Here is a 27,679-nt window from a genome sequence, read left to right as displayed (position 1 = left end):
GATCTAGTTGAGCTCACAGACACAACTCAGCAGTGGATCCAGATTCAAGTAGCCAAAGTCCAGCATGGAGGTTGTGTGTGAACGTGGTGCGGACGGTGTGGAGGAGAGTCATGGTGTCGTCAGACACGCTGTAGAAGGACAGAGTACCTGCACTGTGGTCCAGGTACACTCCTACTCTGGAGGAGGACACATGGCATGGGATGGGAGTCTGAATGTTTCTGTGTATGATACTATAACCTACGCTGGTACGCCGTAAACACCATGATTTATCATTGCCTCCAAATACACATTCAAGACCAGACCCTGTTCTGCTGATATCTTTATATGAGACTGCTGCTGCGCCATACAATCCACTGATCTCTACCTCCCAGTACCAGCGTCCACTCAGAGCCTCTCTACTCAGAACCTGCCAGTAGTAAGTGAATCTCTCTGGGTGATGAGGATGTGATTGTGGTTTGTCCATCGTTGTCACTTTCCTGTTCCCTTCAGACAGAGACAGGCGTTGATGAGCTGTGTTTGGATCCAGTGTGATCGGACGTTCTGCTGGTGCTGACAGTGAAACCAGTGGCGGATTTACCAATCTGGGGGCGGGGGGGCGGAGGGTGGGCCGCGGGCGGACGGCGGGCGGGCGGCGGGGGCCCCCCGCCTCGGGGCTCTGCTCAGCCGCGTGGTCTGCGTCGTGCAATAAACTGTCCCGGAGTGAAACATCCACTCTGTTCACTGCCTCTGAGACCTTTGTCCCTTCCTCTGTGAGAATGTCCTCCAGTCTGTCCCTCATCCTGGACACGGCCACAGTCACATCTTCAAAGTGTCTCAGAGGACGGACATGGCTGCTGACTGGGTGTGTAGAGTCACCGGTGGTGGAGAGGGAGGAGGTGTAACGCTGTAGGAAACGGATGTGATCCTCTGTGAGTGAGAGCTGCTCCAGCTCAGCATGTCTCCTCCTCAGTTCAGTGACCTCCTGCTCCGCACGCCTCCTCAGTTCTTCGGCACGACTCAATTGGCGTTCCTGCTGGTCTCGGATCAGCTGCCTCACCTCAGATCGTCTTCTCTCCACGGAAGAGATGAGCTCAGTGAAGACGGTGTCGCTGTCCTCCACTGCTCTGTCGGCACTGTGGTTAATGGACTCCACCTCCTGGTGAAGCCCCTTCACGTCTTTCTCTCTCTCCTGGATTCTCCGCCGGATGTTCTGCTGACTCGTATCGAGCTCTTTCTGTCTCTCGGCCCGTTCTGCTGCAGCCGAGAGGGTATCGTGACCTTTGTGTTCGTCCATGGAGCACAGAGAGCAGATAAGCAGCCGATCGGTACGACAGAAAACCTTCCTCACCTCGTTGTGACGAGAGCAGATGTTCTCCTGAAGCTCTCCGGAGGCTTGGACCAGCTGGTGTCTCCTAAAGGCAGGAGACTGATAGTGAGGCTGGAGGTGAGCGTCACAGTAAGAGACCAGACACTGAAGACACGTCTTCACAGCTTTCAGTCTCCGCCCAGTGCAGACGTCACAGGCCACGTCTCCAGGTCCAGCGTAGCAGTGATCAGGAGGAGCAGCTTGGAGTCCTGTTGATATAGATTTATACAGCATGTATTAATCAATATGATAAAATATATATATATATATATTTGTGCCTGTACCCTCAAATTAAAACAAACAACTACATTATTACTGTGTAGCCATCATAAAGCACAGAGCAACTGTGTCAAAAGTAATAAACACTATGCTATAAAAAATGGTCAATCATTGACCAAATCCTCAGTGAGGAGGCAGTGGAGAGACATGCAGAGCTGGAGAAAGTGCTGTTAATGTACTTAAGTACTGTAACAATCCTAATTACTTTAGTTACTTTGTAGATTTTGATTATTATTATTACAAAACAAACATTAACGTTGTATTCCTGAGACTGTCGTAGTTGCGTGGGCGTGGCCTGTCACAACTATTCCATCATCTCCTAATCGCAATCATTTCAGATATAATCACAATTATTTTTGCATAATCGTCAAAATGCAACAATGCAGAAATAAATAGCAGATCTACAAGCTTACAACACCCTATTTTGTAATTTTTTTGGAAAGGAAAGAATATTAAAAGTGATAAAATTTAAGTTTAAAGTGCTTAATTATTACTGCAATTATTAAATTAAATTAGTAATGGTGACAGGCGTACACGTGGTGTGTTTATTGTTTGGTTCTAGGTAAAGTCCAGACCTTCTGGGACACAATGATAAATCACATGTCGTCATATCTCCTTATTTGCTACTCCATATAGTTGACATGGCTGGCCTTGGGACTCCATATATGGACATGACACTTTAGCATACAGTCCTGATTGGCCAACGCTATTGGAGTTGAGCATGAGAGAGAGAGAGAGAGAGAGAGAGAGAGAGAGAGAGAGAGAGAGAGAGAGAGAGAGCAGCCAATGAGGGAGCAGAAAACAGCGCTGGTCATATGACCCATGCAGCGCTCCAGACAAGCTGTAGATTTACTTAAGTTAATGTAGGCCTAAATGTTGCACGTTTCACTCTTTTACTCGGAGATCCGTTTATTTACATTATGTAATATTTTCAGGCAACGGACCTACACATGTCTGCTACCGTAAACCACTTCAAGTTTTTCAATTGATAAAACAGGTCGGGAGTTATTAAACCCAACGTGGACGCTGTTCCAGTGTTACATTTGCTGCGCATATCGGATTAATTGTAATGGCATGCGTGATAAATGTAACAACGCTAAAAAACACCATTAAACATATCGTTTTCAGCTTAAAGCAATTATTTTTCATTGAAGCAACTCCTTAACATTGTTTTCATACCATGGATGTGATAAGAAAACATATACTCCAGGTGTAAAATTTGGTGTCAGTTTTTCGCCAATAATTACCAGGATGAAGGTAAACACTTCAAACTTCCTGGACACGTAGAGTACGTTGCTGTACACATACTGACACGATGGCGTTAACAAATCAAGAGATAACGTGCATGTTACAACCATGACACGTTACAACCGTGGCGGCTCTCCCCTACTTAGTTACTTTCCACCGCTGTTTTTGTACGTACATTTTTGTCGACGTTTCATGTCTTCATCGGTTCAGTAAATGTATATCTGACAGACAGAGAGCTGTTTTTACAAGAGAACTTAAAGGCCTCACCTGTCTTCTTCAGGCTCTCCACCACCTCGGCCAACATGGTGCTTTTCTTCAGAACGGGTCTTGGGTTGAAGGTTTGTCTGCATTGTGGACAGCTGAACCGCCCTCTCTGATCGTCCTGGTTCCAGTATCCCTCGATACACGTGCTGCAGTAGCTGTGTCCACAGGGAACAGTCACTGGAGCATTCAGTAGATCCAGACAGATAGAACAGCAGAACTGTTCATGATCCAGTTGAACTCCCTGCTGCGCCATTTTAGTACGACTGACTTGACTGACTGCCTGACAGACGAGTCTTAGTTTGGTTGCATTTTCTCTGAAATCACGTGACATGGGAGGTTCATCCCGGTTGTGGAGGTGTGTGTGTGTGTGTGTGTGTGTGTGTGTGTGTGTGTGTGTGTGTGTGTGTGTGTGTGTGTGTGTGTGTGTGTGTGTGTGTGTGTGTGTGTGTGTGTGTGGTATGTGTGTGTGGGTGTGTTGGTTGATGGGGACGATAACAAAGCACTTCAAGGTCCAAGGTTCAAGGTGTTTTATTGTCACATAGATGTACAGGTACAGCATTGTGAAAAACATTCGTTGGGTGATGCTCCACAATACACATAAGTAAAAATTTTAATAACAATACTAAGTATAAAAGTTTTAAAAGTTTTAAAAAGTTTAAAGTTTAAAGTTTTAAAAAGGACTCAGGTCAGTATACAAGGCCGTAATACCCCGGAATGTTCAATGTTCATTTAGGCTTGTTGAGCAGTCTCACAGCCTGAGGGATAAAGCTGTTCTTCAGTCTGTTTGTGTTGGCTTTGATACTTTGGTACCTCTTCCCCGAGGGCAGCAGGCTGAAACAAACTGTATGGGGGTGTGTGGGGTCCTTAATGTAAACAAACTGTATGGGTGTGTGTGTGGGGTCCTTAATGTAAACAAACTGTATGGGGGTGTGTGGGGTCCTTAATGTAAACAAACTGTATGGGGGTGTGTGGGGTCCTTAATGTAAAGAAACTGTATGGGGGTGTGTGGGGTCCTTAATGTAAACAAACTGTATGGGGTGTGTGGGGTCCTTAATGTAAACAAACTGTATGGGGGTGTGAGGGGTCCTTAATGTAAACAAACTGTATGGGTGTGTGGGGTCCTTAATGTAAACAAACTGTATGGGGGTGTGTGGGGTCCTTAATGTTCCTCAGGGACTTCCTGAGGCATCTCTGAGTGTACAGTTCCTCCATGCTGGGAAGCCGACACCCAGTGATACGCTGGGCTGAGCGCACCACCCTTCTGAGGGCCTTGTGGTCCCCGTCTGTGCAGCTCCCATACCAGCTGGTGAAGCTGCTTGTCAGAAGGCTCTCAATCGTCCCTCGGTAGAAGTTCCTTATGATATGAGGGCTCAGGCCGAACTTCTTCAGGCGTCTGAGACCATATAAGCGTTGTTGCGCTTTTGCAACAACCACAGTTGTGTGTACCTCCCATTTCAGCTTTTCATGGAGGTTCACCCCCAAGTACTTGAATGTTTCCACCCTCTCCACCACAGCGCCGTTGATCGTGACAGGAGGATGTGGGTCCCTCCCCCGCCTGTAGTCCACGATGACCTCCTTGGTCTTAGAGACATTCATCAGGAGATGATTCTCCTCACACCACCGCTTGGCAGGAATCTGCTGCAGGCACTCTGCTGAGGTTACAGGTTCCACTTTGTTTCCTTGTGTTCGGCACAAACACATGATTCAACTTTATATTGCGCTTGTGTTCAGGTAGATTATTATAAACAATACTATTATATTATACACTCAGGTGAGGTTCAAGGACATGAGCAGAACATCTAAGATCTAAAACACAAAGACTTTCAGAGAAAGATTTAGAGTCCATAGATTTCTCTCTGTCTTCATTATAGACCAGGGGTTTTCAACTGATTGTTTAGGTTTAGTTTATTTATTCAGCACGTAGTACAACAAATAGACAATAACATATCAAAGATCAAAATACAATGCAAGGAAGGGAAGAAGCCAGCAGGCCTATTTGGAATCCTTTCCTGTAGGAAGAGGTCATTGATTTAAACAGATTAAAAGTTCATAAAGAACAGTACAAAAGTCTACAAGTTGGCAAAGGGGGGCAGCTGTGCTGTGCAATAAATACATATAAACACAGACTGCACAAACACACAAAAGCAAATATAAAACACACAAAAGAAAATATAACGCATCAAAGTAAAACATGTAATCTACAGAATGTGAACCAGGGACCCCCACCCTGACTTAGAATCAACCTGGGGACCACTGTTGTGTTGGGTGGGGATATGGGCTATAAGATTAATGCTTTTTGTAACACTTGCTATGCATCCCTGTGTGTATACTGTACATCCCACTGTTGCTCAACCAATGGTCCATTGACTACTAATCATTTCTTAATAATAATGACTCATCCAGACATTCCGGTGAACTTCCCCCTCTTGAGATTCTTACTCCATACAGTAGTCAGCAAAATGGGCAGAGGTATTGCAGTCACAAGAAAGTGTCAATCTTATGTTCATTCTGACATCAGTTTGTAAATCATTAGTTTTGTGTCTCTTGGATTATTGTTCAACTGTATATGGTCATCTACGTCTAAAATGGGTGGCTGTGGCTCAGGAGGTAGAGCAGGTCGTCCAATGATCCCTGGGTCGGTGGTTCGAATCCCGGCTCCTCCTCCTGTCCACATGTGGAAGTGGCCTTGGGCAAGACACTGAACCCTACATTGCCTCCAGTGAGTGGGTCGGTGTGAGCTCGCCACCGTCGGTGTGTGAATGTGGGAAGTGAGGACGCTGGCGTCGACTGTTCGCCGCTTCACCTCCCAATGTATGACTGAATGAACCGTTGTAAAGCGCTTTGAGCACTTGTTCTGGGCTGTTCTATAAGAACTAGTACTGTAAATATGAAGTCCAGCCTCTCATGGCTCACTATTGAGCAAAGAATTTCCTCAAGTTTGGCCACATTTTTCTTTTGACCTCCAAACGTGTAAATGACTACAGTCTCATAGGTCACTGGGTCATTCAGTTCACTGCTTCTCCACTAGTGGGATGACATGTTCAACAAATCCTACATTACTAAATGCACGGTCAAGGACCACATGCAACACTTTCAGGGACCGCCAGGGGTCCACGGACCACCTGTTGAAAACCCCTGATATAAGCCATGCAGTAGCACTGTGCGCTACCGACTGGCTCTACCTGTGTGTGCGTGTGCATGTTTGGTGTGTGTGTGTGTGTGTGTGTGTGTGGGTGGTATGTGGGTGTGTTGGTTGTTGATGGGGCTGATAACAACTGTGCCATTTTAGTACGACTGACTGACTGACAGCCTGACAGACGAGTTTTAGTTTGGTTGCATTTTCTCTGAAATCACGTGACATGGGAGGTTCATCCCGGTTTTGTGTGTGTGTGTGTGTGTGTGTGTGTGTGTGTGTGTGTGTGTGTGTGAGTGAGAGAGATTTTTCTTACTGCGGTAATTTTATTGTCTCCACCAGGCCGAAGGCACGGGGAGAGAGTATGTTTTATTGTCTCCACCAGGCCGAAGGCATGGGGAGAGAGTATGTTTTATTGTCTCCACCAGGCCGAAGGCACAGGGAGAGAGTATGTTTTATTGTCTCCACCAGGCCGAAGGCATGGGGAGAGAGTATGTTTTATTGTCTCCACCAGGCCGAAGGCATGGGGAGAGAGTATGTTTTATTGTCTCCACCAGGCCGAAGGCAAGGGGAGAGAGTATGTTTTATTGTCTCCACCAGGCCGAAGGCACAGGGAGAGAGTATGTTTTATTGTCTCCACCAGGCCGAAGGCATGGGGAGAGAGTATGTTGTATTGTCTCCATCAGGCTGAAGGCATGGGGAGAGAGTATGTTTTATTTTCTCCACCAGGCCGAAGGCACGGGGAGAGAGTATGTTTTATTGTCTCCACCAGGCCGAAGGCATGGGGAGAGAGTATGTTTTATTGTCTCCATCAGGCCGAAGGCACGGGGTCGGGGAGAGAGTATGTTTTATTGTCTCCACCAGGCCGAAGGCACGGGGAGAGAGTATGTTTTATTGTCTCCACCAGGCCGAAGGCATGGGGAGAGAGTATGTTTTATTGTCTCCATCAGGCCGAAGGCACGGGGAGAGAGTATGTTTTATTGTCTCCACCAGGCCGAAGGCACGGGGAGAGAGTATGTTTTATTGTCTCCACCAGGCCGAAGGCATGGGGAGAGAGTATGTTTTATTGTCTCCATCAGGCCGAAGGCACGGGGTCGGGGAGAGAGTATGTTTTATTGTCTCCACCAGGCCGAAGGCACGGGGAGAGAGTATGTTTTATTGTCTCCACCAGGCCGAAGGCATGGGGAGAGAGTATGTTTTATTGTCTCCATCAGGCCGAAGGCACGGGGAGAGAGTATGTTTTATTGTCTCCACCAGGCCGAAGGCATGGGGAGAGAGTATGTTTTATTGTCTCCATCAGGCCGAAGGCACGGGGTCGGGGAGAGAGTATGTTTTATTGTCACCACCAGGCCGAAGGCACGGGGAGAGAGTATGTTTTATTGTCTCCACCAGGCCGAAGGCATGGGGAGAGAGTATGTTTTATTGTCTCCATCAGGCCGAAGGCATCTATTAACAGCTAATCTCCAAACTTTGCACACACACTCCCTGGATGCCAATGATGAACCTCTGCCCCAAATGTTTCAGAACGGCCTGTTACAGCGCCACCAGGAGGCCGACTTTTGAAAAACAATTTCTATTATATTACTCCTCCAGATTCTGTCCAAAAATCCCGCAAATCGTTACACACCATCTCTATAGGCATGTGTTCAAGACGGATCTGTCCCATATTTCATACTCAAAAACAAAAAGCTGCAGCGTGCAATTCACATGAAATCTTTCACAGACTTTCCTACTAGGCTGAGGAACATATCCCACCCTTTTCACATTGGCTTGTTATAGCACAACACATTGGAACAAAATGCCTCAAATCATCCAATTGCCATCAAAGGCCTATAAAAGAAATGGCACCCTTTTCACATTGGCCTATTATAGCGCCACCAGGAGGCCACAACCTGAACTGCCCTGGTGGAGACCTGTCCTATTATAGCACCACCAGGAGGCCACAACCTGACCTGCCCTGGTGGAGACCTGTCCTATTATAGCGCCACCAGGAGGCCACAACCTGACCTGCCCTGGTGGAGACCTGTCCTATTATAGCGCCACCAGGAGGCCACAACCTGACCTGCCCTGGTGGAGACCTGTCCTATTATAGCGCCACCAGGAGGCCACAACCTGTGTGTGTGTGTGTGTGTGTGTGTGTGTGTGTGTGTGTGTGTGTGTGTGTGTGTGTGTGTGTGTGTTACTGCGGTAATTGTCTCCACCAGGCCGAAGACATGGGGAGAGAGTATGTTTTATTGTCTCCACCAGGCCGAAGGCATGGGGAGAGAATATGTTTTATTTTCTCCACCAGGCTGAAGGCATGGGGAGAGAGTATGTTTTATTGTCTCCACCAGGCCGAAGGCATGGGGAGAGAGTATGTTTTATTGTCTCCACCAGGCCGAAGGCATGGGGAGAGAGTATGTTTTATTGTCTCCACCAGGCCGAAGGCACGGGGAGAGAGTATGTTTTATTGTCTCCACCAGGCCGAAGGCATGGGGAGAGAGTATGTTTAATTGTCTCCACCAGGCCGAAGGCACAGGGAGAGAGTATATTTTATTGTCTCCACCAGGCCGAAGGCATGGGGAGAGAGTATGTTTTATTGTCTCCACCAGGCCGAAGGCACGGGGAGAGAGTATGTTTTGCACTCCGTCCGTGTGTCCGTCCGTCTGTTACCAGCTAATCTCCGGCACACACATGATGCCAACGATGAACCTCTGCCCCAAATGTTCCAGAACGGCCTGTTATAGCGCCCCCAGGAGGCCGACTTTTGAAAAACTTTTATATTACTCCTCCAGATTCTGTCCCAAAATCCCGCAAATCCCGCGTGGAGCAGAACACATTCCCAGACACCTCCAGTGTCCTCCAGGCCTCCATTAATGTATCTGGTTCACCTGCTAGGTTGGTTGTCCTTCCAGTAAACGGCCCCGTCTGACTGGCCCTAATCACCGCTGTGACATCATGTGATCTCTGAGACATCTGCTGTGAAGGACGACTCTATCGGAACGCTTCAAGGCTGCCTGCGGGAGATCTTCCGGGTTCATTAACACATTCTGACCTGAGATCAGATTCATATGAGGTTTCCACTGGACACACACTGGTCTGATTAACCCATTCTGACCTGAGATCAGATTCTAAAAAATGTCAGTCGTCCTTCGATTTTTCAAAAATAGCAGACCTACAAGCTCGTATCGCGCCACCCGGTGGCGCGATATGAGCTTGTAGATCTGCTATTTTTCAATAGCTAAAGCATAACATAATGCTAAAACCAAAAGGGGTTTCCCGCGTAAAATGGGTTAACCCATTCTGACCTGATGTCGTTTTCTGAAATACCTTAACCTCGTGTTTCTATATCAGTGGTGCTCAATATTTCATGTCAAGGACCCCAAAAAATATATGGATTTGGCCGTCGACCCCCATCTGAAAATACTGTTGTTGTTCCAGGGACCCCGCCTCCCCCCCCCCAGAAGCAAAGATTTTAGTATAAAACGTTCACTCTGAAAGAATATATATATTCAAAGATTAGCGCCGCATTTTCACGATTTTTCAAAAATAGCAGACCTACAAGTTCATAGCTTGTAGATCTGCTATTTTTCAATAGCTAAAGCATAACAATAACATAATGCTTAAAACACCAAAAGGGGTTCCCGTCCAAAATGGGTTAAACTTGGACAACTACAGTACTGTTTGCTTCACGGCTGCCTGGGAGATCCAACAGGTTCATTAAACGCCGTTACCAAACTTTTTCATGTCAAGGACGCGATTATGAATCCCACCGGTGTTCCGGGATAGACCCGCCTTCCCATGTAATGTGTCTGATTGGCTCCTGGGCAGGCATAGTTTTACTGAGGTTAGGTTTAGGCATAGTTTTACTGAGGTTAGGTTTAGGGTTAAGGTTATAGGTTTAGGCATAGTTTTACTGAGGTTAGGTTTAGGGTTAAGGTTAGGTTTAGGCATAGTTTTACTGAGGTTAGGTTTAGGGTTAAGGTTAGGTTTAGGCATAGTTTTACTGAGGTTAGGTTTAGGGTTAAGGTTAGGTTTAGGCATAGTTTTACTGAGGTTAGGTTTAGGGTTAAGGTTATAGGTTTAGGCATAGTTTTACTGAGGTTAGGTTTAGGGTTAAGGTTATAGGTTTAGGCATAGTTTTACTGAGGTTAGGTTTAGGGTTAAGGTTAGGTTTAGGCATAGTTTTACTGAGGTTAGGTTTAGGGTTAAGGTTAGGTTTAGGCATAGTTTTACTGAGGTTAGGTTTAGGGTTAAGGTTATAGGTTTAGGCATAGTTTAACTGAGGTTAGGTTTAGGGTTAAGGTTATAGGTTTAGGCATAGTTTTACTGAGGTTAGGTTTAGGGTTAAGGTTAGGTTTAGGCATAGTTTTACTGAGGTTAGGTTTAGGGTTAAGGTTAGGTTTAGGCATAGTTTTACTGAGGTTAGGTTTTAGGGTTAAGGTTATAGGTTTAGGCATAGTTTTACTGAGGTTAGGTTTAGGGTTAAGGTTATAGGTTTAGACATAGTTTTACTGAGGTTAGGTTTAGGGTTAAGGTTAGGTTTAGACATAGTTTTACTGAGGTTAGGTTTAGGGTTAAGGTTAGGTTTAGGCATAGTTTTACTGAGGTTAGGTTTAGGGTTAAGGTTATAGGTTTAGGCATAGTTTTACTGAGGTTAGGTTTAGGGTTAAGGTTAGGTTTAGGCATAGTTTTACTGAGGTTAGGTTTAGGGTTAAGGTTAGGTTTAGGCATAGTTTTACTGAGGTTAGGTTTAGGGTTAAGGTTAGGTTTAGGCATAGTTTTACTGAGGTTAGGTTTAGGGTTAAGGTTATAGGTTTAGGCATAGTTTTACTGAGGTTAGGTTTAGGGTTAAGGTTATAGGTTTAGACATAGTTTTACTGAGGTTAGGTTTTAGGGTTAAGGTTATAGGTTTAGACATAGTTTTACTGAGGTTAGGTTTTAGGGTTAAGGTTATAGGTTTAGGCATTGTTGCAAAAACTATCAATAACCTGTTCTGACATTCCGTTCATATGGTGATCCCTCCCCACCCATTATTATAGCTGTTACCTGTTACCTGTTACCTGTTACCTGTTACCTGTTACCTGTTGTTACCTGTTACCTGTTACCTGTTACCTGTTACCTGTTACCTGTTACCTGTTACCTGTTACCTGGCACACAGAAGGCAAAGCTTTTTGTTTGTTTGATTTAACCTATAGCACTGACATTTTACTTTACCTTCTTGTTTTTATTTTTGTTTCTTGAATGAAAGTTGTTCCTACTGTTTCATGTAAAGCACATTGGGTACTTGGAAAAGCCCTATATAAATCTGAGCTATTATTATCATTATTATAACACTGATTATATGAACATAGGGTTGACAACGGGTGAAAGTGGACCTTGTTTATTTATCAGAACACTGTTCTGTTATTTGTTTAACTTTGTCTTAAAATAAAATAAATAATTGTAATTCTTTGTATATGTATAGTTAGTAGTTACATAATAGCATCTAGGCTCGGAGCCAAGGAGGATGTATATACTCCAGACCGTTGGATGGATGCTCTGCCTCGCCTGTCCCCCCTACCCCCCCCCCCCTACCCCCCCCCCTACCCCCCCCCCCCAACACAATGACCTCAGAACCTCACCAGCCGCCATTACACTGGAAGATGAAGTGCTTTATGCCTCCATTAGTGTTTTTTTCACATCATGCTCTTTGTTGTATGTTCTTCCTTTCTCTCTCTCTCTCACACACACACACACACACACACACACACACACACACACACACACACACACACACACACACACACACACACACACACACACACACACACACACACACACACACACACACACACACACACACACACACGCACAAACACACGCACCTGTTTGAAATTGGTGGTAATTAATGACTGCATCACTTCTGCTGGGGCACTAAGATATAAAGCACTCAATTATTTGTTAACACTATACTTGCAGACTACCGTAGTATATTCATTCTTAAGTTATCTGTTGTTTATATTCATTATTAACTTTCCGCATACTGTCCACTAATTAAAAGTCTTAATAACATTGCTACGTGCTTGGTATCAGTATGGTTAGGCTAAAGACATTACTGCTGAGTACCTAAAATGCTTTCTTATAATTTGACGTGCGAGTTCATGCAACGGAATAAGTCAAAGTTAATTAGTTTGAATTAACCAATTCAAACCTGAGGCCAAAAACAAAGCCTCCTAAATCATAACCCGAGTTGTCTTCATTTGTATTCAAGAAAAAAATAAAGAAGAATGTTGCTATTTGTTGCTATGCGGCAATACTGTGCCGCGTCGCTGCGAACCCGCTTCACAGACGGTGTGTGTTGGGCTTTAGCTGCGAAAGCATCTAACTCCACCACCTCTCCCCCTCCTCCCCTTGCAGCTAACTCCACCACCTCTCCCCCTCCTCCCCCTGCAGCTAACTCCACCACCTTTTTTATTTTGATCAATTTCATGCATGGCTACATCTGACGAGGAGCCAAAACGCCATAAGAATGTTACGCTCTCATAACAGAACGGGATGTTAAAACAACAACGAATCTTGACGTATCAGCCTATCGAGTGCTGTCTTTAGTGTGGACTATAATACGTGATGTTTCATCAACAGCAGCGCTGCGTGTGTGTTATCCACTCCTGTCCGTCTCGCCTCCAGCTACGCTCTCTTTATCTCCACGGCGGGGCCGATCTCTCACGCCCAATCAGTGTCTCATTAGCGCCGTATGAGTGTGTAACAGATTGCCCCGGAGAAGGTCAATCAGACCCTTTTATGTCCCGAGCGTTTGAACGAGACCTGGCATGAACGGGGCCATAGAATTGATCGATGGACCGCGTGCTAACCCTCACTCTGCCTCGGCGCGGTCTGTTCGCGTGTCTGTCCGTCCGTCCATCCGTCTTGTCACTGCGCTGTGCGTCGGAGTGTCTGTTTTCGCTCATCTCCACCGTCCTTAATTGATTGCGTTATTTTTCCCCCCTAATCACATCATCTGTCTCTGTTGCTCTACCTGCGCTGTCGTTCTCTATACGAACAGCTCCCCGTCCACCCTTAACTAACGTTGGGTCTAAGTCTAACGTTAACCCATATTGACCTGAGATCAGATTCTAATAATGTCTTTTGATACGAGCTACGAGCTTGTAGATCTGCTATTTTTCAATAGCTAAAGCATAGCATAATGCTAACACCAAAAGGGATTCCCGCCCAGAATGGGTTAACTAACGTTGGGGTCATTTCTGATCCTGTGACCGCGGAGAGCGAAGGTCCGTTTCTCAGTGGATTTATCATCTTATGGAGGTTGACCCATTCTGACCTGAGATCAGATTCTATAAATGTTCTTCTACATCCTGACAGTTTTCTGAAAAAGCTATGTTTCTATGTCAGTCGTTCTTCGATTTTTCAAAAATAGCAGATCTACAAGCTCGTAGCGCGCCACTCGGTGGTGCGCTATTGAGCTTGTAGATCTGCTAGCTAAATATATATATATAGCTAAAGCATGACATGATGCTAACACCAAAAGGGGTTCCCGCCCCAAAATGGGTTAACCCATTTAGACCTGAGGACTATTCTTACAAAATGTGACGAGATCATTATATTTAATTGGGTGCATGTTGGGCCAAGTGTCTAATTTAGCCTTAAAGTATAGTGTTTTTTCATGTTGGGCCAAGTGTCTAATTTAGCCTTAAAGTATAGTGTTTTTTCATGCAAAACTAATGGTTGGAATGAATGGATGCAGGATCATGGAAAACCCCTATAGTTTTACACTATAGTCACACAGAGCATAATGACATTAAGGTTTAGACCTAAACCCCTATAGTTTTACACTATAGTCACACAGAGCATAATGACATGTAAGGTTTAGCCGCATAGGAGGCCTTAAGTATGTTTCACCAGTTCCACCAGTCCACCCTCAGGGGGGGCTCCACCCTCAGGGGGGCCTCCACCCTCAGGGGTCTCCACCCTCAGGGGGGGCTCCACCCTCAGGGGGGGGCTCCACCCTCAGGGGGGGCTCCACCCTCAGGGGTCGCTCCACCCTCAGGGGGGGCTCCACCCTCAGGGCGGGCTCCACCCTCAGGGGGGGCTCCACCCTCAGGGGGGGCTCCACCCTCAGGGCGGGCTCCACCCTCAGGGGGGGGCCTCCACCCTCAGGGCGGGCTCCACCCTCAGGGGGGGGCTCCACCCTCAGGGGGGGCTCCACCCTCAGGGGGGGGCTCCACCCTCAGGGGGGGCTCCACCCTCAGGGGGGGCTCCACCCTCAGGGGGGGCTCCACCCTCAGGGCGGGCTCCACCCTCAGGGGGGGCCTCCACCCTCAGGGGGGCCTCCACCCTCAGGGGGGGCTCCACCCTCAGGGGGGGGCTCCACCCTCAGGGGGGGCTCCACCCTCAGGGGGGGCCTCCACCCTCAGGGGGGGGCTCCACCCTCAGGGGGGGGCCTCCACCCTCAGGGGTCTCCACCCTCAGGGGGGCCTCCACCCTCAGGGGTCTCCACCCTCAGGGGGGGCTCCACCCTCAGGGGGGGGCCTCCACCCTCAGGGGTCTCCACCCTCAGGGGGGCCTCCACCCTCAGGGGTCTCCACCCTCAGGGGGGGCTCCACCCTCAGGGGGGGCTCCACCCTCAGGGGTCTCCACCCTCAGGGGGGGGGCTCCACCCTCAGGGGGGGCTCCACCCTCAGGGGGGGGGCTCCACCCTCAGGGGGGGGGCTCCACCCTCAGGGGGGGGCTCCACCCTCAGGGGGGGGGCTCCACCCTCAGGGGGGGGCTCCACCCTCAGGGGTCTCCACCCTCGGGGGGGCGCTCCACCCTCAGGGGGGGCTCCACCCTCAGGGGTCTCCACCCTCGGGGGGGGCTCCACCCTCAGGGGGGGCTCCACCCTCAGGGGGGGGCTCCACCCTCAGGGGGGGGCTCCACCTTCAGGGGGGGGCTCCACCCTCAGGGGGGGCCTCTACCCTCAGGGGTCTCCACCCTCAGGGGGGGCTCCACCCTCAGGGGGGGGCTCCACCCTCAGGGGGGGCTCCACCCTCAGGGGTCTCCACCCTCAGGGGGGGCTCCACCCTCAGGGCGGGCTCCACCCTCAGGGGGGGCTCCACCCTCAGGGGGGGCTCCACCCTCAGGGCGGGCTCCACCCTCAGGGGGGGGCCTCCACCCTCAGGGCGGGCTCCACCCTCAGGGGGGGGCTCCACCCTCAGGGGGGGCTCCACCCTCAGGGCGGGCTCCACCCTCAGGGGGGGGCTCCACCCTCAGGGGGGGCTCCACCCTCAGGGCGGGCTCCACCCTCAGGGGGGGCTCCACCCTCAGGGCGGGCTCCACCCTCAGGGGGGGCCTCCACCCTCAGGGGGGGCTCCACCCTCAGGGGGGGCCTCCACCCTCAGGGGGGGCTCCACCCTCAGGGGGGGGCTCCACCCTCAGGGGGGGCTCCACCCTCAGGGGGGGCCTCCACCCTCAGGGGGGGGCTCCACCCTCAGGGGGGGGCCTCCACCCTCAGGGGTCTCCACCCTCAGGGGGGCCTCCACCCTCAGGGGTCTCCACCCTCAGGGGGGGCTCCACCCTCAGGGGGGGGCCTCCACCCTCAGGGGTCTCCACCCTCAGGGGGGCCTCCACCCTCAGGGGTCTCCACCCTCAGGGGGGGCTCCACCCTCAGGGGGGGCTCCACCCTCAGGGGGGGCTCCACCCTCAGGGGTCTCCACCCTCAGGGGGGGGGGCTCCACCCTCAGGGGGGGCTCCACCCTCAGGGGGGGGCTCCACCCTCAGGGGGGGGGCTCCACCCTCAGGGGGGGGCTCCACCCTCAGGGGGGGGCTCCACCCTCAGGGGGGGCTCCACCCTCAGGGGTCTCCACCCTCGGGGGGGCGCTCCACCCTCAGGGGGGGCTCCACCCTCAGGGGTCTCCACCCTCGGGGGGGCCTCCACCCTCAGGGGGGGGCTCCACCCTCAGGGGGGGGCTCCACCTTCAGGGGGGGCTCCACCCTCAGGGGGGGCCTCTACCCTCAGGGGGGGCTCCACCCTCAGGGGTCTCCACCCTCGGGGGGGCCTCCACCCTCAGGGGGGGGGGCTCCACCCTCAGGGGGGGGGCTCCACCCTCAGGGGGGGCCTCCACCCTCAGGGGGGGCTCCACCCTCAGGGGTCTCCACCCTCGGGGGGGCCTCCACCCTCAGGGGGGCCTCCACCCTCAGGGGGGGGCTCCACCCTCAGGGGGGGCTCCACCCTCAGGGGTCTCCACCCTCGGGGGGGCCTCCACCCTCAGGGGGGCCTCAACAAAATAATGATGTCATAGGTATATGGGGGCCTCCCCTGAGAACACACAAACACACCAAGCTGGCCATAGGGGGCGCTAGCTCCCCTCAAAGAGCCAGAATGCAAAATGCTTGTCATTCAGCATCACTTTGAGTTGCTCAGTGGACTGTCTCTCACACAGCGATATGGAGAAAAATATCACACCCGCGTGACGTGAGCGGCACTGTTATCACCATACATCACATTCCTTGCTCAGCCAGTCAGCTTGAGCACATTCAGCGCACGCGCATGCACGCACGCACACACACACACACACACACACACACACACACACACACACACACACACACACACACACACACACACACACAACACAGCCTCAAAATACAACACAGCTCAGTGTTAGGGAACCCTGTAGCGTGTGGAAGACCCATAGATCCATAGATCCATAGACCCCAAGGTAGCTGCAATGAAGTAATAAATATAGCAAGAGTTAAAAGGGTTCAGATAAAGAACAGCTGCACTAATTGGCGTCGTTAAGGCGTGCATGGCAACAGTTTGTGTCTCGTTTGATTTCACACCAGAAGATATAAGTTGATGCACGATGAAAATAACTGTAGAAGTCGGGAGAGAGAAGAAAGCGAGACATACAGACAGACAGACAGACAGACAGACAGACAGACAGGGCGATGTTGTCTTGGACCGTTTCTAAAGCAGGAGGACCAAAGCGAGTCTATCATGCTGCTGTAGCAGTGAGGAACAAACTGTATTCCTTTGGAGGCTGTGATGGAGGGACCTTCAACATCATGGAACAGATGGACGTCCATGTCTTCAACACAGTGTCTTTATGCTGGAAGAAGTTACCTCCAGTGGAACCTGGAAGAGGAGACGGTCACCTTGAGGTTCCATCCAGGTGCTACGGCCACTCAGCTGTGTTGGTGGAAGATACAGTCTACATCTGGGGAGGGCTATGGAGTGAGGAGTTCTACAATGTTCTTTATGGATTTGATGTTGACGCCCACAGATGGTTCCTACCCAGGGTTTCTGGGACTGTTCCAGAGGAGAGGTGCTTCCACTCAGCCTGTGTGTTGGAGAAGGTCATGTTTATCCATGGAGGATACACCAAGCTGACTAGATTGACTAATGACATGTACAAGTTGGACACCAGCACAATGGTCTGGACTGTAATTAACACCAGAGGAACTCCACCTCCTGTTTCAGCATATCACTCTGCTACCATCATTGGTACCAAGATGTTTGTATTCGGGGGCTTGGAGTGGAGGTTGGGTCTGCACTACAACACCATCAGAGTGTTTGACACAGAGACCAACCACTGGCTGAACACACCTTCTGCACAGCTTCTACCAGGAGAACGTTGTTGTCATTCAGCATTTATCTACAATGGAGAGCTGTACATATTTGGTCGCTGCAAGGATAACCAGATCAGTAAACAGAACTTCAATGATGTGTGGAAATTCAGTCCAGAGACCTTCTCCTGGAAGAAGGTTGAGCCCAAGGGGAAAGGACCATGTCCATTGTATGGTATGTGCTGTTGCATTGTGGGAGATCGTATCATCCTCTTTGGAGGAAAGAAAGGAGATGACACTATCTTTGATGAGCTGTTCATCTTAGACTTGAGTCCTTGTCTTAAGACGTTATGTAAGCTAGAAGTTATTCAGTATGCTCTGGACCAATCAGAACTCCCACACAACATCAGGTGGGAACTGGCAGCCATGGCAACCAACGACAACAGACAACAACAACAACAACAACCGAGACCACATTCCAGACGAAGGAACAGCAGAAAGATCAAGAAATGATGGATCAACATCTCATCCCACCTGATGGTGAGCCACCTCTCAGCATCACTTACTGAGATTCAAACCTCAGCAGACTCCTTCTCTGCCGACAGGCATCAAACAATGACAATTGTTCCGTCCAACACAATGCGGTGGAAACACAAACCTGTGTCACTGTCAAACTGAACACGGTTGAACTCTCTTTATTGTATATTTATTTCAATGATCTTTTTTTATTTAAAGGACCAAGCAGTCCTGAAAGGACTTGGTCCTTTATTGTTATTGTTTTTCCTTCTCCTTCTGCCAAAACAAAAATAATCGCGAAACTCGGCCTACAGAAAAAACAAAAATCTTAAAGACTATCTGGTACACAGCAAGCTAACAGTATTCAGCACGCCAGATACCAGAATACTTCAAACCCAAACAAATAGTTAAAAATAGAACTACAAAATGCATGTTGGAGATTAAACAACAGATAACAGCCAGCACCAGCAACTGTGTTTATTTAATCACATGTAAAAATGTGGCTTACAATATATGTCGGAGAAACAGGTAAAACAATAGCTGAAAGGCTGAGACAACACAGATACAATATTAACAATGCAAAAAAAGACAACTAAAAGGATTGTTCAACATTACATGGCTCACGGCATTGAAGCTCTAAAAGTATCTGGACTTCAACACAATCCCAACTGGACAGTAGGACAAAGACGTTTTAATGAAAAACAATGGATCAATAACCTCAACACGGATTTTCCTGGAGGTTTAAACATGCCAAAATATTTGACAAGTTGTTTTGATTTTGTACCAAAACTCCACAGCCATATACATGCTAAACACAGCCAACAATCAATGGAAATCAGACTTTGAATATAGGGGACAAATTAGCACATTCCACACCAAGCCAACCTGGGACACAAGAGGTGTCACTGACTCTGAAACCGAGGACTCTGAAACCGAGGACACTGAAACCGAGGACTCTGAAACCGAGGACTCTGAAACCGAGAGGGGGTTGATGGATATTGCAAGCTATGACAAAAACACAAAAGGACTGATACGATGAATGCTTTCTGCTTCAACTCGTGCCTTCCACCTCCACAACCTTACCACAGAGATCCTGTATAGCTAGGTTAAATAAAGGTTAAATAAAGGTTAAATAAAGGCCAAACAAGGAAAATAGACATTTTGAGTGGACGTTTTGCTCTATGTTTTCTTTTTCTTTTTCTTTGATGCTAGAGAGATGTATTCTGGCGCTGCATGCACTGCGGCGACACCGACATAAGGGCTACGCTTGCATGCGGGCCCTTTGTCTAACGGCCAAGCTACACCAGGCAATTTTGCATGTGTGCGTATGCGTTTACTGCGCGTGTTTACTGTGCGCGTTCACAGTGCGTTTGGATAGGACCAATATATGTCAATGATACCAGCTACACCAGACAGACACACGGATACCGCGGGCCATCCTACGCGTGCTCTAAAAATCGGATCGGTTCTAATTTATTTTCGTGCGTATATTAATGCCCCCATGCGCGCGTATCTATATATCCTCCCGGAAGGTAGCTTGGCCGCTACGGCCAAGGGTGTGTGTGTGTGTGAGTGTGTGTGTGCGTGTGTGTGTGCGTGTGTGTGTGCGTGCTACACCAGGCTTTTCTCGCCCGTGTACTCTAAACGTGTGGACCGTGCGTGCCTAAGCCAAATGCCCCGTGGCTACATCCATCTGTCAGACGCGCGGCAGGTTTGTGCGGGACCTTCCGGGAGGATATATAGATACGCGCGCATGGGGGCATTATACGCACGTAATATATTGGTCCTATCCAAACGCACTGTACGCGCGCAGTAAACGCATACGCACAAGCGCAAAATTGCCTGGTGTAGCTTGGCCGTAAGACAAATTTCTTCCTCGGGAGACAAATATTAAAGAACCTTGAACCTTGAACCTTGAGCAGGCGCTAACTAACGCTCCGTCAGATTTACATGCGACCCCATCCTGACCCCATCCTGACCCCCTCTGAAGGATGTCGGAGGACAGGAAAAGAAGAAAGAAAGACAATATAATTGCCGTCTTTGTCCGATCACATTAAATATGCATGTTGGTGATTTAAAATGTCTGGTGTTTATAGCAGAGTTCCTGCTCTCACCTTTTCATTGATCACATTAAATATGCATGTTGGTGATTTAAAATGTCTGGTGTTTATAGCAGAGTTCCTGCTCTCACCTTTTCATTGATCACATTAAATATGCATGTTGGTGATTTAAAATGTCTGGTGTTTATAGCAGAGTTCCTGCTCTCACCTTTTCATTGATCACATTAAATATGCATGTTGGTGATTTAGAATGTCCGGTGTTTATAGCAGAGTTCCTGCTCTCACCTTTTCATTGATCACATTAAATATGCATGTTGGTGATTTAAAATGTCTGGTGTTTATAGCAGAGTTCCTGCTCTCACCTTTTCATTGATCACATTAAATATGCATGTTGGTGATTTAAAATGTCTGGTGTTTATAGCAGAGTTCCTGCTCTCACCTTTTCATTGATCACATTAAATATGCATGTTGGTGATTTAAAATGTCTGGTGTTTATAGCAGAGTTCCTGCTCTCACCTTTTCATTGATCACATTAAATATGCATGTTGGTGATTTAAAATGTCTGGTGTTTATAGCAGAGTTCCTGCTCTCACCTTTTCATTGATCACATTAAATATGCATGTTGGTGATTTAAAATGTCTGGTGTTTATAGCAGAGTTCCTGCTCTCACCTTTTCATTGATCACATTAAATATGCATGTTGGTGATTTAAAATGTCTGGTGTTTATAGCAGAGTTCCTGCTCTCACCTTTTCATTGAAACACATTAAATATGCATGTTGGTGATCTAAAATGTCTGGTGTTTATAGCAGAGTTCCTGCTCTCACCTTTTCATTGATCACATTAAATATGCATGTTGGTGATCTAAAATGTCTGGTGTTTATAGCAGAGTTCCTGCTCTCACCTTTTCATTGATCACATTAAATATGCATGTTGGTGATTTAAAATGTCTGGTGTTTATAGCAGAGTTCCTGCTCTCACCTTTTCATTGATCACATTAAATATGCATGTTGGTGATTTAAAATGTCTGGTGTTTATAGCAGAGTTCCTGCTCTCACCTTTTCATTGATCACATTAAATATGCATGTTGGTGATTTAAAATGTCTGGTGTTTATAGCAGAGTTCCTGCTCTCACCTTTTCATTGATCACATTAAATATGCATGTTGGTGATTTAAAATGTCTGGTGTTTATAGCAGAGTTCCTGCTCTCACCTTTTCATTGATCACATTAAATATGCATGTTGGTGATTTAAAATGTCTGGTGTTTATAGCAGAGTTCCTGCTCTCACCTTTTCATTGATCACATTAAATATGCATGTTGGTGATTTAAAATGTCTGGTGTTTATAGCAGAGTTCCTGCTCTCACCTTTTCATTGATCACATTAAATATGCATGTTGGTGATTTAAAATGTCCGGTGTTTATAGCAGAGTTCCTGCTCTCACCTTTTCATTGATCACATTAAATATGCATGTTGGTGATTTAAAATGTCTGGTGTTTATAGCAGAGTTCCTGCTCTCACCTTTTCATTGAAACACATTAAATATGCATGTTGGTGATCTAAAATGTCTGGTGTTTATAGCAGAGTTCCTGCTCTCACCTTTTCATTGATCACATTAAATATGCATGTTGGTGATCTAAAATGTCTGGTGTTTATAGCAGAGTTCCTGCTCTCACCTTTTCATTGATCACATTAAATATGCATGTTGGTGATTTAAAATGTCTGGTGTTTATAGCAGAGTTCCTGCTCTCACCTTTTCATTGATCACATTAAATATGCATGTTGGTGATTTAAAATGTCTGGTGTTTATAGCAGAGTTCCTGCTCTCACCTTTTCATTGATCACATTAAATATGCATGTTGGTGATTTAAAATGTCTGGTGTTTATAGCAGAGTTCCTGCTCTCACCTTTTCATTGATCACATTAAATATGCATGTTGGTGATTTAAAATGTCTGGTGTTTATAGCAGAGTTCCTGCTCTCACCTTTTCATTGATCACATTAAATATGCATGTTGGTGATTTAAAATGTCTGGTGTTTATAGCAGAGTTCCTGCTCTCACCTTTTCATTGATCACATTAAATATGCATGTTGGTGATTTAAAATGTCTGGTGTTTATATAGCAGAGTTCCTGCTCTCACCTTTTCATTGATCACATTAAATATGCATGTTGGTGATTTAAAATGTCTGGTGTTTATAGCAGAGTTCCTGCTCTCACCTTTTCATTGATCACATTAAATATGCATGTTGGTGATTTAAAATGTCTGGTGTTTATAGCAGAGTTCCTGCTCTCACCTTTTCATTGATCACATTAAATATGCATGTTGGTGATTTAAAATGTCTGGTGTTTATAGCAGAGTTCCTGCTCTCACCTTTTCATTGAAACACAAATGCATGTTGCATAAGTTATGAGCATATATTGATCTTAATGGGAAATAAGCTTATATTAGCCCATTCTGGGCTGGAACCCCTTTTGTTGTTTTAAAGCATTATGTTATACTTTAGCTATTGAAAAATAGCAGACCTACAAGCTCATAGCGCGCCACCGAGTGGCGCGCTATGAGCTTGTAGGTCTGCTATTTTTGAAAAATCGTGAAAATGTGGCGCAAATCTTTGAATATATATTCAGAGCGAACGTTTTTAACTCAAATCTTTGCTTCTGGGGGGGGGGGGGGGGATCCCTGGAACAACATATTTTCAGATGGGGGGCATATATATTACATAACACTTTTGCGGTCCTTGACATGAAATATTGAGCACCACTGATACAGAAACATGAGGTTTTATTATTATAAATATTGAGCACCACTGATACAGAAACATGAGGGTTTTTTCAGAAAACTGTCAGGATTTAGAAGACATGTTTTTTAATTTGGACGTCAGGCCTAAATGTCTTAAGGAGATCCAACACAGGCGATGTGTAGATCTGGCCTCTTGGCACGGCGTTGTTGAAAACATAAAACCCAATGACCTGGAGAGAGATTATACCTTTCTGTTGTTAGGAGACCCCATTTCATCACAATTCAATTTACTTTTTGGCACTTCGCAGTTCGATTGGTGGCAATTCTGTTATTTTCTGGGCAATCCATTATAGGATACATGGTCACACACACACACACACACACACACACACACACACACACACACACACACACACACACACACACACACACACCTATTCTTTTTTACCAAGGACAGTCTGCATGGCGATCAGACTGAGTTGGCTGCAGATTATTTTATTTTGTTATGTATACCTGGCCTATAGGGGGTGCCAAGATACACAACAGAAAACATGGGAGACGCAGTTTAACAAAGAAATAGAATTTATTGATTAACCAAAAATAAGTAATAAGTAAGTAAGAAAATAAATCATGATTGAACAGATGAAGTGTGGAGATCAGTAGTCAGTGGTGTAGTGCGTGTGTGTGTGTGTGTGTGTGTGTGTGTGTGTGTGTGTGTGTGTGTGTGTGTGTGTGTGTGTGTGTGTGTGTGTGTGTGTGTGTGTGTGTGTGCGTGCGTGCGTGCGTGCGTGCGTGCGTGCGTGCGTGCGTGCGTGCGTGCGTGCGTGCGTGCGTGCGTGCGTGTGTGTGTGTGTGCGTGCGTGCGTGTGTGTGTGTATGTATTAACAGAAATGTTGAAAAGAGTGCATGGTGGAAAAGGTGCAGGAGGCAAATGAAAAGAACAGGACTGGGGAAGGAAGGACAGGACAGGACAGGACAGGACAGGACAGGACAGGACAGGACAGGACAGGACAGGACAGAACAGAACAGAACAGAACAGAACAGAACAGAACAGAACTGAACTGAACAGAACTGGGGCAGGAAGGACTGGGGAAGCAGGCATTTATAGGGCGTCGACGCCCGGGCCCAGGTGTGAGCCACTCAGGCTGATCATCATGAGTAGCTCTGCTCCCCAATCATATAGAGCGTCGCAGTCCCTCCCCCTTTCAGAACAACGAGTGGCCCAGGAAATGAATCCCAATGCATTTTGACCATAGGCTTTTCTTAAATTATTCATTTAAAGACCTTTTAAGCGTCGTACGAAGCCAACTGACAAATCATGACAACACACACAATATTTTGGACCAAACAAAGAATTAGAAAGTAGAAAGAAACAGCACTTTTTTTGTTGTTTTTCTTCTTTCTAATTCTTTGTTTGGTCCAAAATATTGTGTGTGTTGTCATGATTTGTCACGACAAGAGTTGGCTTCGTACGACGCTTATGAGGTCTTTAAATAAATAATTTAAGAAAAGCTTATGGTCAAAATGCATTGCGAGGCCCAGGCCGTAGCGTAACGGTCTGGGCACCGGACTGGTGATCCAGTCGCGGTGTGCCGCGGGTTCGACTACCGGACCCGACACGGCCTTTACCGCATGTCATCCCCCCATCTCTCTCCCGTTTCCTGTCAGCCTACTTTCTATCCCTTAAAAAATCAATAAAGGCGTAAGCCGCAAAAAAATATCTTAAAAAAAAAAAAAAATGCATTGCGATTCATTTCCTGGGCCACTCGTTGTTCTGAAAGGGGGAGGGACTGCTCTATAGGACAGAGAACATACAAATGATTAGGAGTAGCAAGTAGAGAGAAAGACATATTATACACCTAACCAGACAGAGTAACATATTATACACCTAACCAGACAGAGTAACATATTATACACCTAACCAGACAGAGTAACATATTATACACCTAACCAGACAGAGTAACATATTATACACCTAACCAGACAGAGTAACATATTATACACCTAACCAGACAGAGTAACATATTATACACCTAACCAGACAGAGTAACATATTATACACCTAACCAGACAGAGTAACATATTATACACCTAACCAGACAGAGTAACATATTATACACCTAACCAGACAGAGTAACATATTATACACCTAACCAGACAGAGTCACATATTATACACCTAACCAGACAGAGTAACATATTATACACCTAACCAGACAGAGTAACATATTATACACCTAACCAGACAGAGTAACATATTATACACCTAACCAGACAGAGTAACATATTATACACCTAACCAGACAGAGTAACATATTATACACCTAACCAGACAGAGTAACATATTATACACCTAACCAGACAGAGTAACATATTATACACCTAACCAGACAGAGTAACATATTATACACCTAACCAGACAGAGTAACATATTATACACCTAACCAGACAGAGTAACATATTATACACCTAACCAGACAGAGTCACATATTATACACCTAACCAGACAGAGTAACATATTATACACCTAACCAGACAGAGTAACATATTATACACCTAACCAGACAGAGTAACATATTATACACCTAACCAGACAGAGTAACATATTATACACCTAACCAGACAGAGTCACATATTATACACCTAACCAGACAGAGTAACATATTATACACCTAACCAGACAGAGTCACACCTAACCAGACAGAGTCACATATTATACACCTAACCAGAAAGAGTAACATATTATACACCTAACCAGACAGAGTAACATATTATACACCTAACCAGACAGAGTAACATATTATACACCTAACCAGACAGAGTAACATATTATACACCTAACCAGACAGAGTAACATATTATACACCTAACCAGACAGAGTAACATATTATACACCTAACCAGACAGAGTAACATATTATACACCTAACCAGACAGAGTAACATATTATACACCTAACCAGACAGAGTCACACCTAACCAGACAGAGTCACATATTATACACCTAACCAGACAGAGTAACATATTATACACCTAACCAGACAGAGTCACACCTAACCAGACAGAGTAACATATTATACACCTAACCAGACAGAGTAACATATTATACACCTAACCAGACAGAGTAACATATTATACACCTAACCAGACAGAGTAACATATTATACACCTAACCAGACAGAGTAACATATTATACACCTAACCAGACAGAGTAACATATTATACACCTAACCAGACAGAGTCACATATTATACACCTAACCAGACAGAGTAACATATTATACACCTAACCAGACAGAGTAACATATTATACACCTAACCAGACAGAGCAAGACATATTATACACCTAACCAGACAGAGTAACATATTATACACCTAACCAGACAGAGTAACATATTATACACCTAACCAGACAGAGTAACATATTATACACCTAACCAGACAGAGTAACATATTATACACCTAACCAGACAGAGTCACATATTATACACCTAACCAGACAGAGTAACATATTATACACCTAACCAGACAGAGTAACATATGATACACCTAACCAGACAGAGTAACATATGATACACCTAACCAGACAGAGTAACATATTATACACCTAACCAGACAGAGTAACATATTATACACCTAACCAGACAGAGTAACATATTATACACCTAACCAGACAGAGTAACATATTATACACCTAACCAGACAGAGTAACATATGATACACCTAACCAGACAGAGTCACATATTATACACCTAACCAGACAACCTCACACAATATTATAGGGAATTAACCGTCACAGCTGCATGTTGTGCATTGGAAGCAGCCACACAGCCTGAGCATGTAAAGGTCATCAGAGCTTCTTGTTTAGAGAGAGAGATGACCTGCAACAGGCTTCATGGGAGAGTACGTCTACTCTCTGTGTGGTTCCCATCCTTAGAGTAAGTCTCCTGGGTATTGTAGTTCCCATCCTTATAGTAAGTCTCCTGGGTATTGTAGTTCCCATCCTTATAGTAAGTCTCCTGGGTATTGTAGTTCCCATCGTTATAGTAAGTCTCCTGGGTATTGTAGGTTGTCAGCGCTGCGATCATCTTTAACCCATTCTGACCTGAGATCAGATTAAAAAAATGTCTTCTACATCCTGACAGTTTTCAGAAAAAGCTATGTTTCTTTTTTTATATTATATATATATTTTATCCCACGATTTTGTAACCCATTTTTCACCCCTGTGTCAATCATCTAATGTGATCCTGGGCTCTACACACCCTCATGCCTGAGTGTCCAAGTTGCTTAAAAAAAAGCTATGTTTCTATGTCAGTCATTCTTCGATTTTTCAAAAATAGCAGACCTACAAGCTCACAGCGCGCCACTCGGTGGCGCGCTGTGAGCTTGTAGGTCATAACATAAAGCTTTAGCACCAAAAGAGGTTCCCGCCCAGAATGGATTACATTTAAATTTAAATTGAACTTGGTTGTGTTTGTTTGTTCATATCAACCCAGGAAATAATAATTGCCACAATGTACTTATCTGTGTTTGTGTAAATCTTCAGAGAGACAAGGTTATTTCAAATCTAAAGGCCAC

General features: G+C 46.3%; 1 protein-coding gene across 1 annotated transcript; it reads right to left on the bottom strand.

The window, feature by feature from the left end:
• Positions 1-13: 13 nt before the first annotated feature.
• On the bottom strand, positions 14-3,389 carry LOC310862164 (E3 ubiquitin/ISG15 ligase TRIM25-like; the record flags this gene model as incomplete). The annotated part of the gene is made up of 2 exons (XM_083769898.1): positions 14-1,554; positions 3,140-3,389. 2 exons carry the CDS (start codon positions 3,387-3,389, stop codon positions 14-16), a joined length of 1,791 nt encoding a protein of 596 aa, XP_083626024.1.
• Between the last annotated feature and the right edge of the window lie 24,290 nt (positions 3,390-27,679).

This window comes from Protomyctophum parallelum (assembly GCF_964188405.1).
Source record: "Protomyctophum parallelum genome assembly, chromosome: 7".
In the NCBI taxonomy this organism is placed as follows: domain Eukaryota; kingdom Metazoa; phylum Chordata; class Actinopteri; order Myctophiformes; family Myctophidae; genus Protomyctophum; species Protomyctophum parallelum.
The sequence above is the reverse complement of the archived record's forward strand: the minus strand, read 5'-3'. Positions and strand labels throughout refer to the sequence as shown.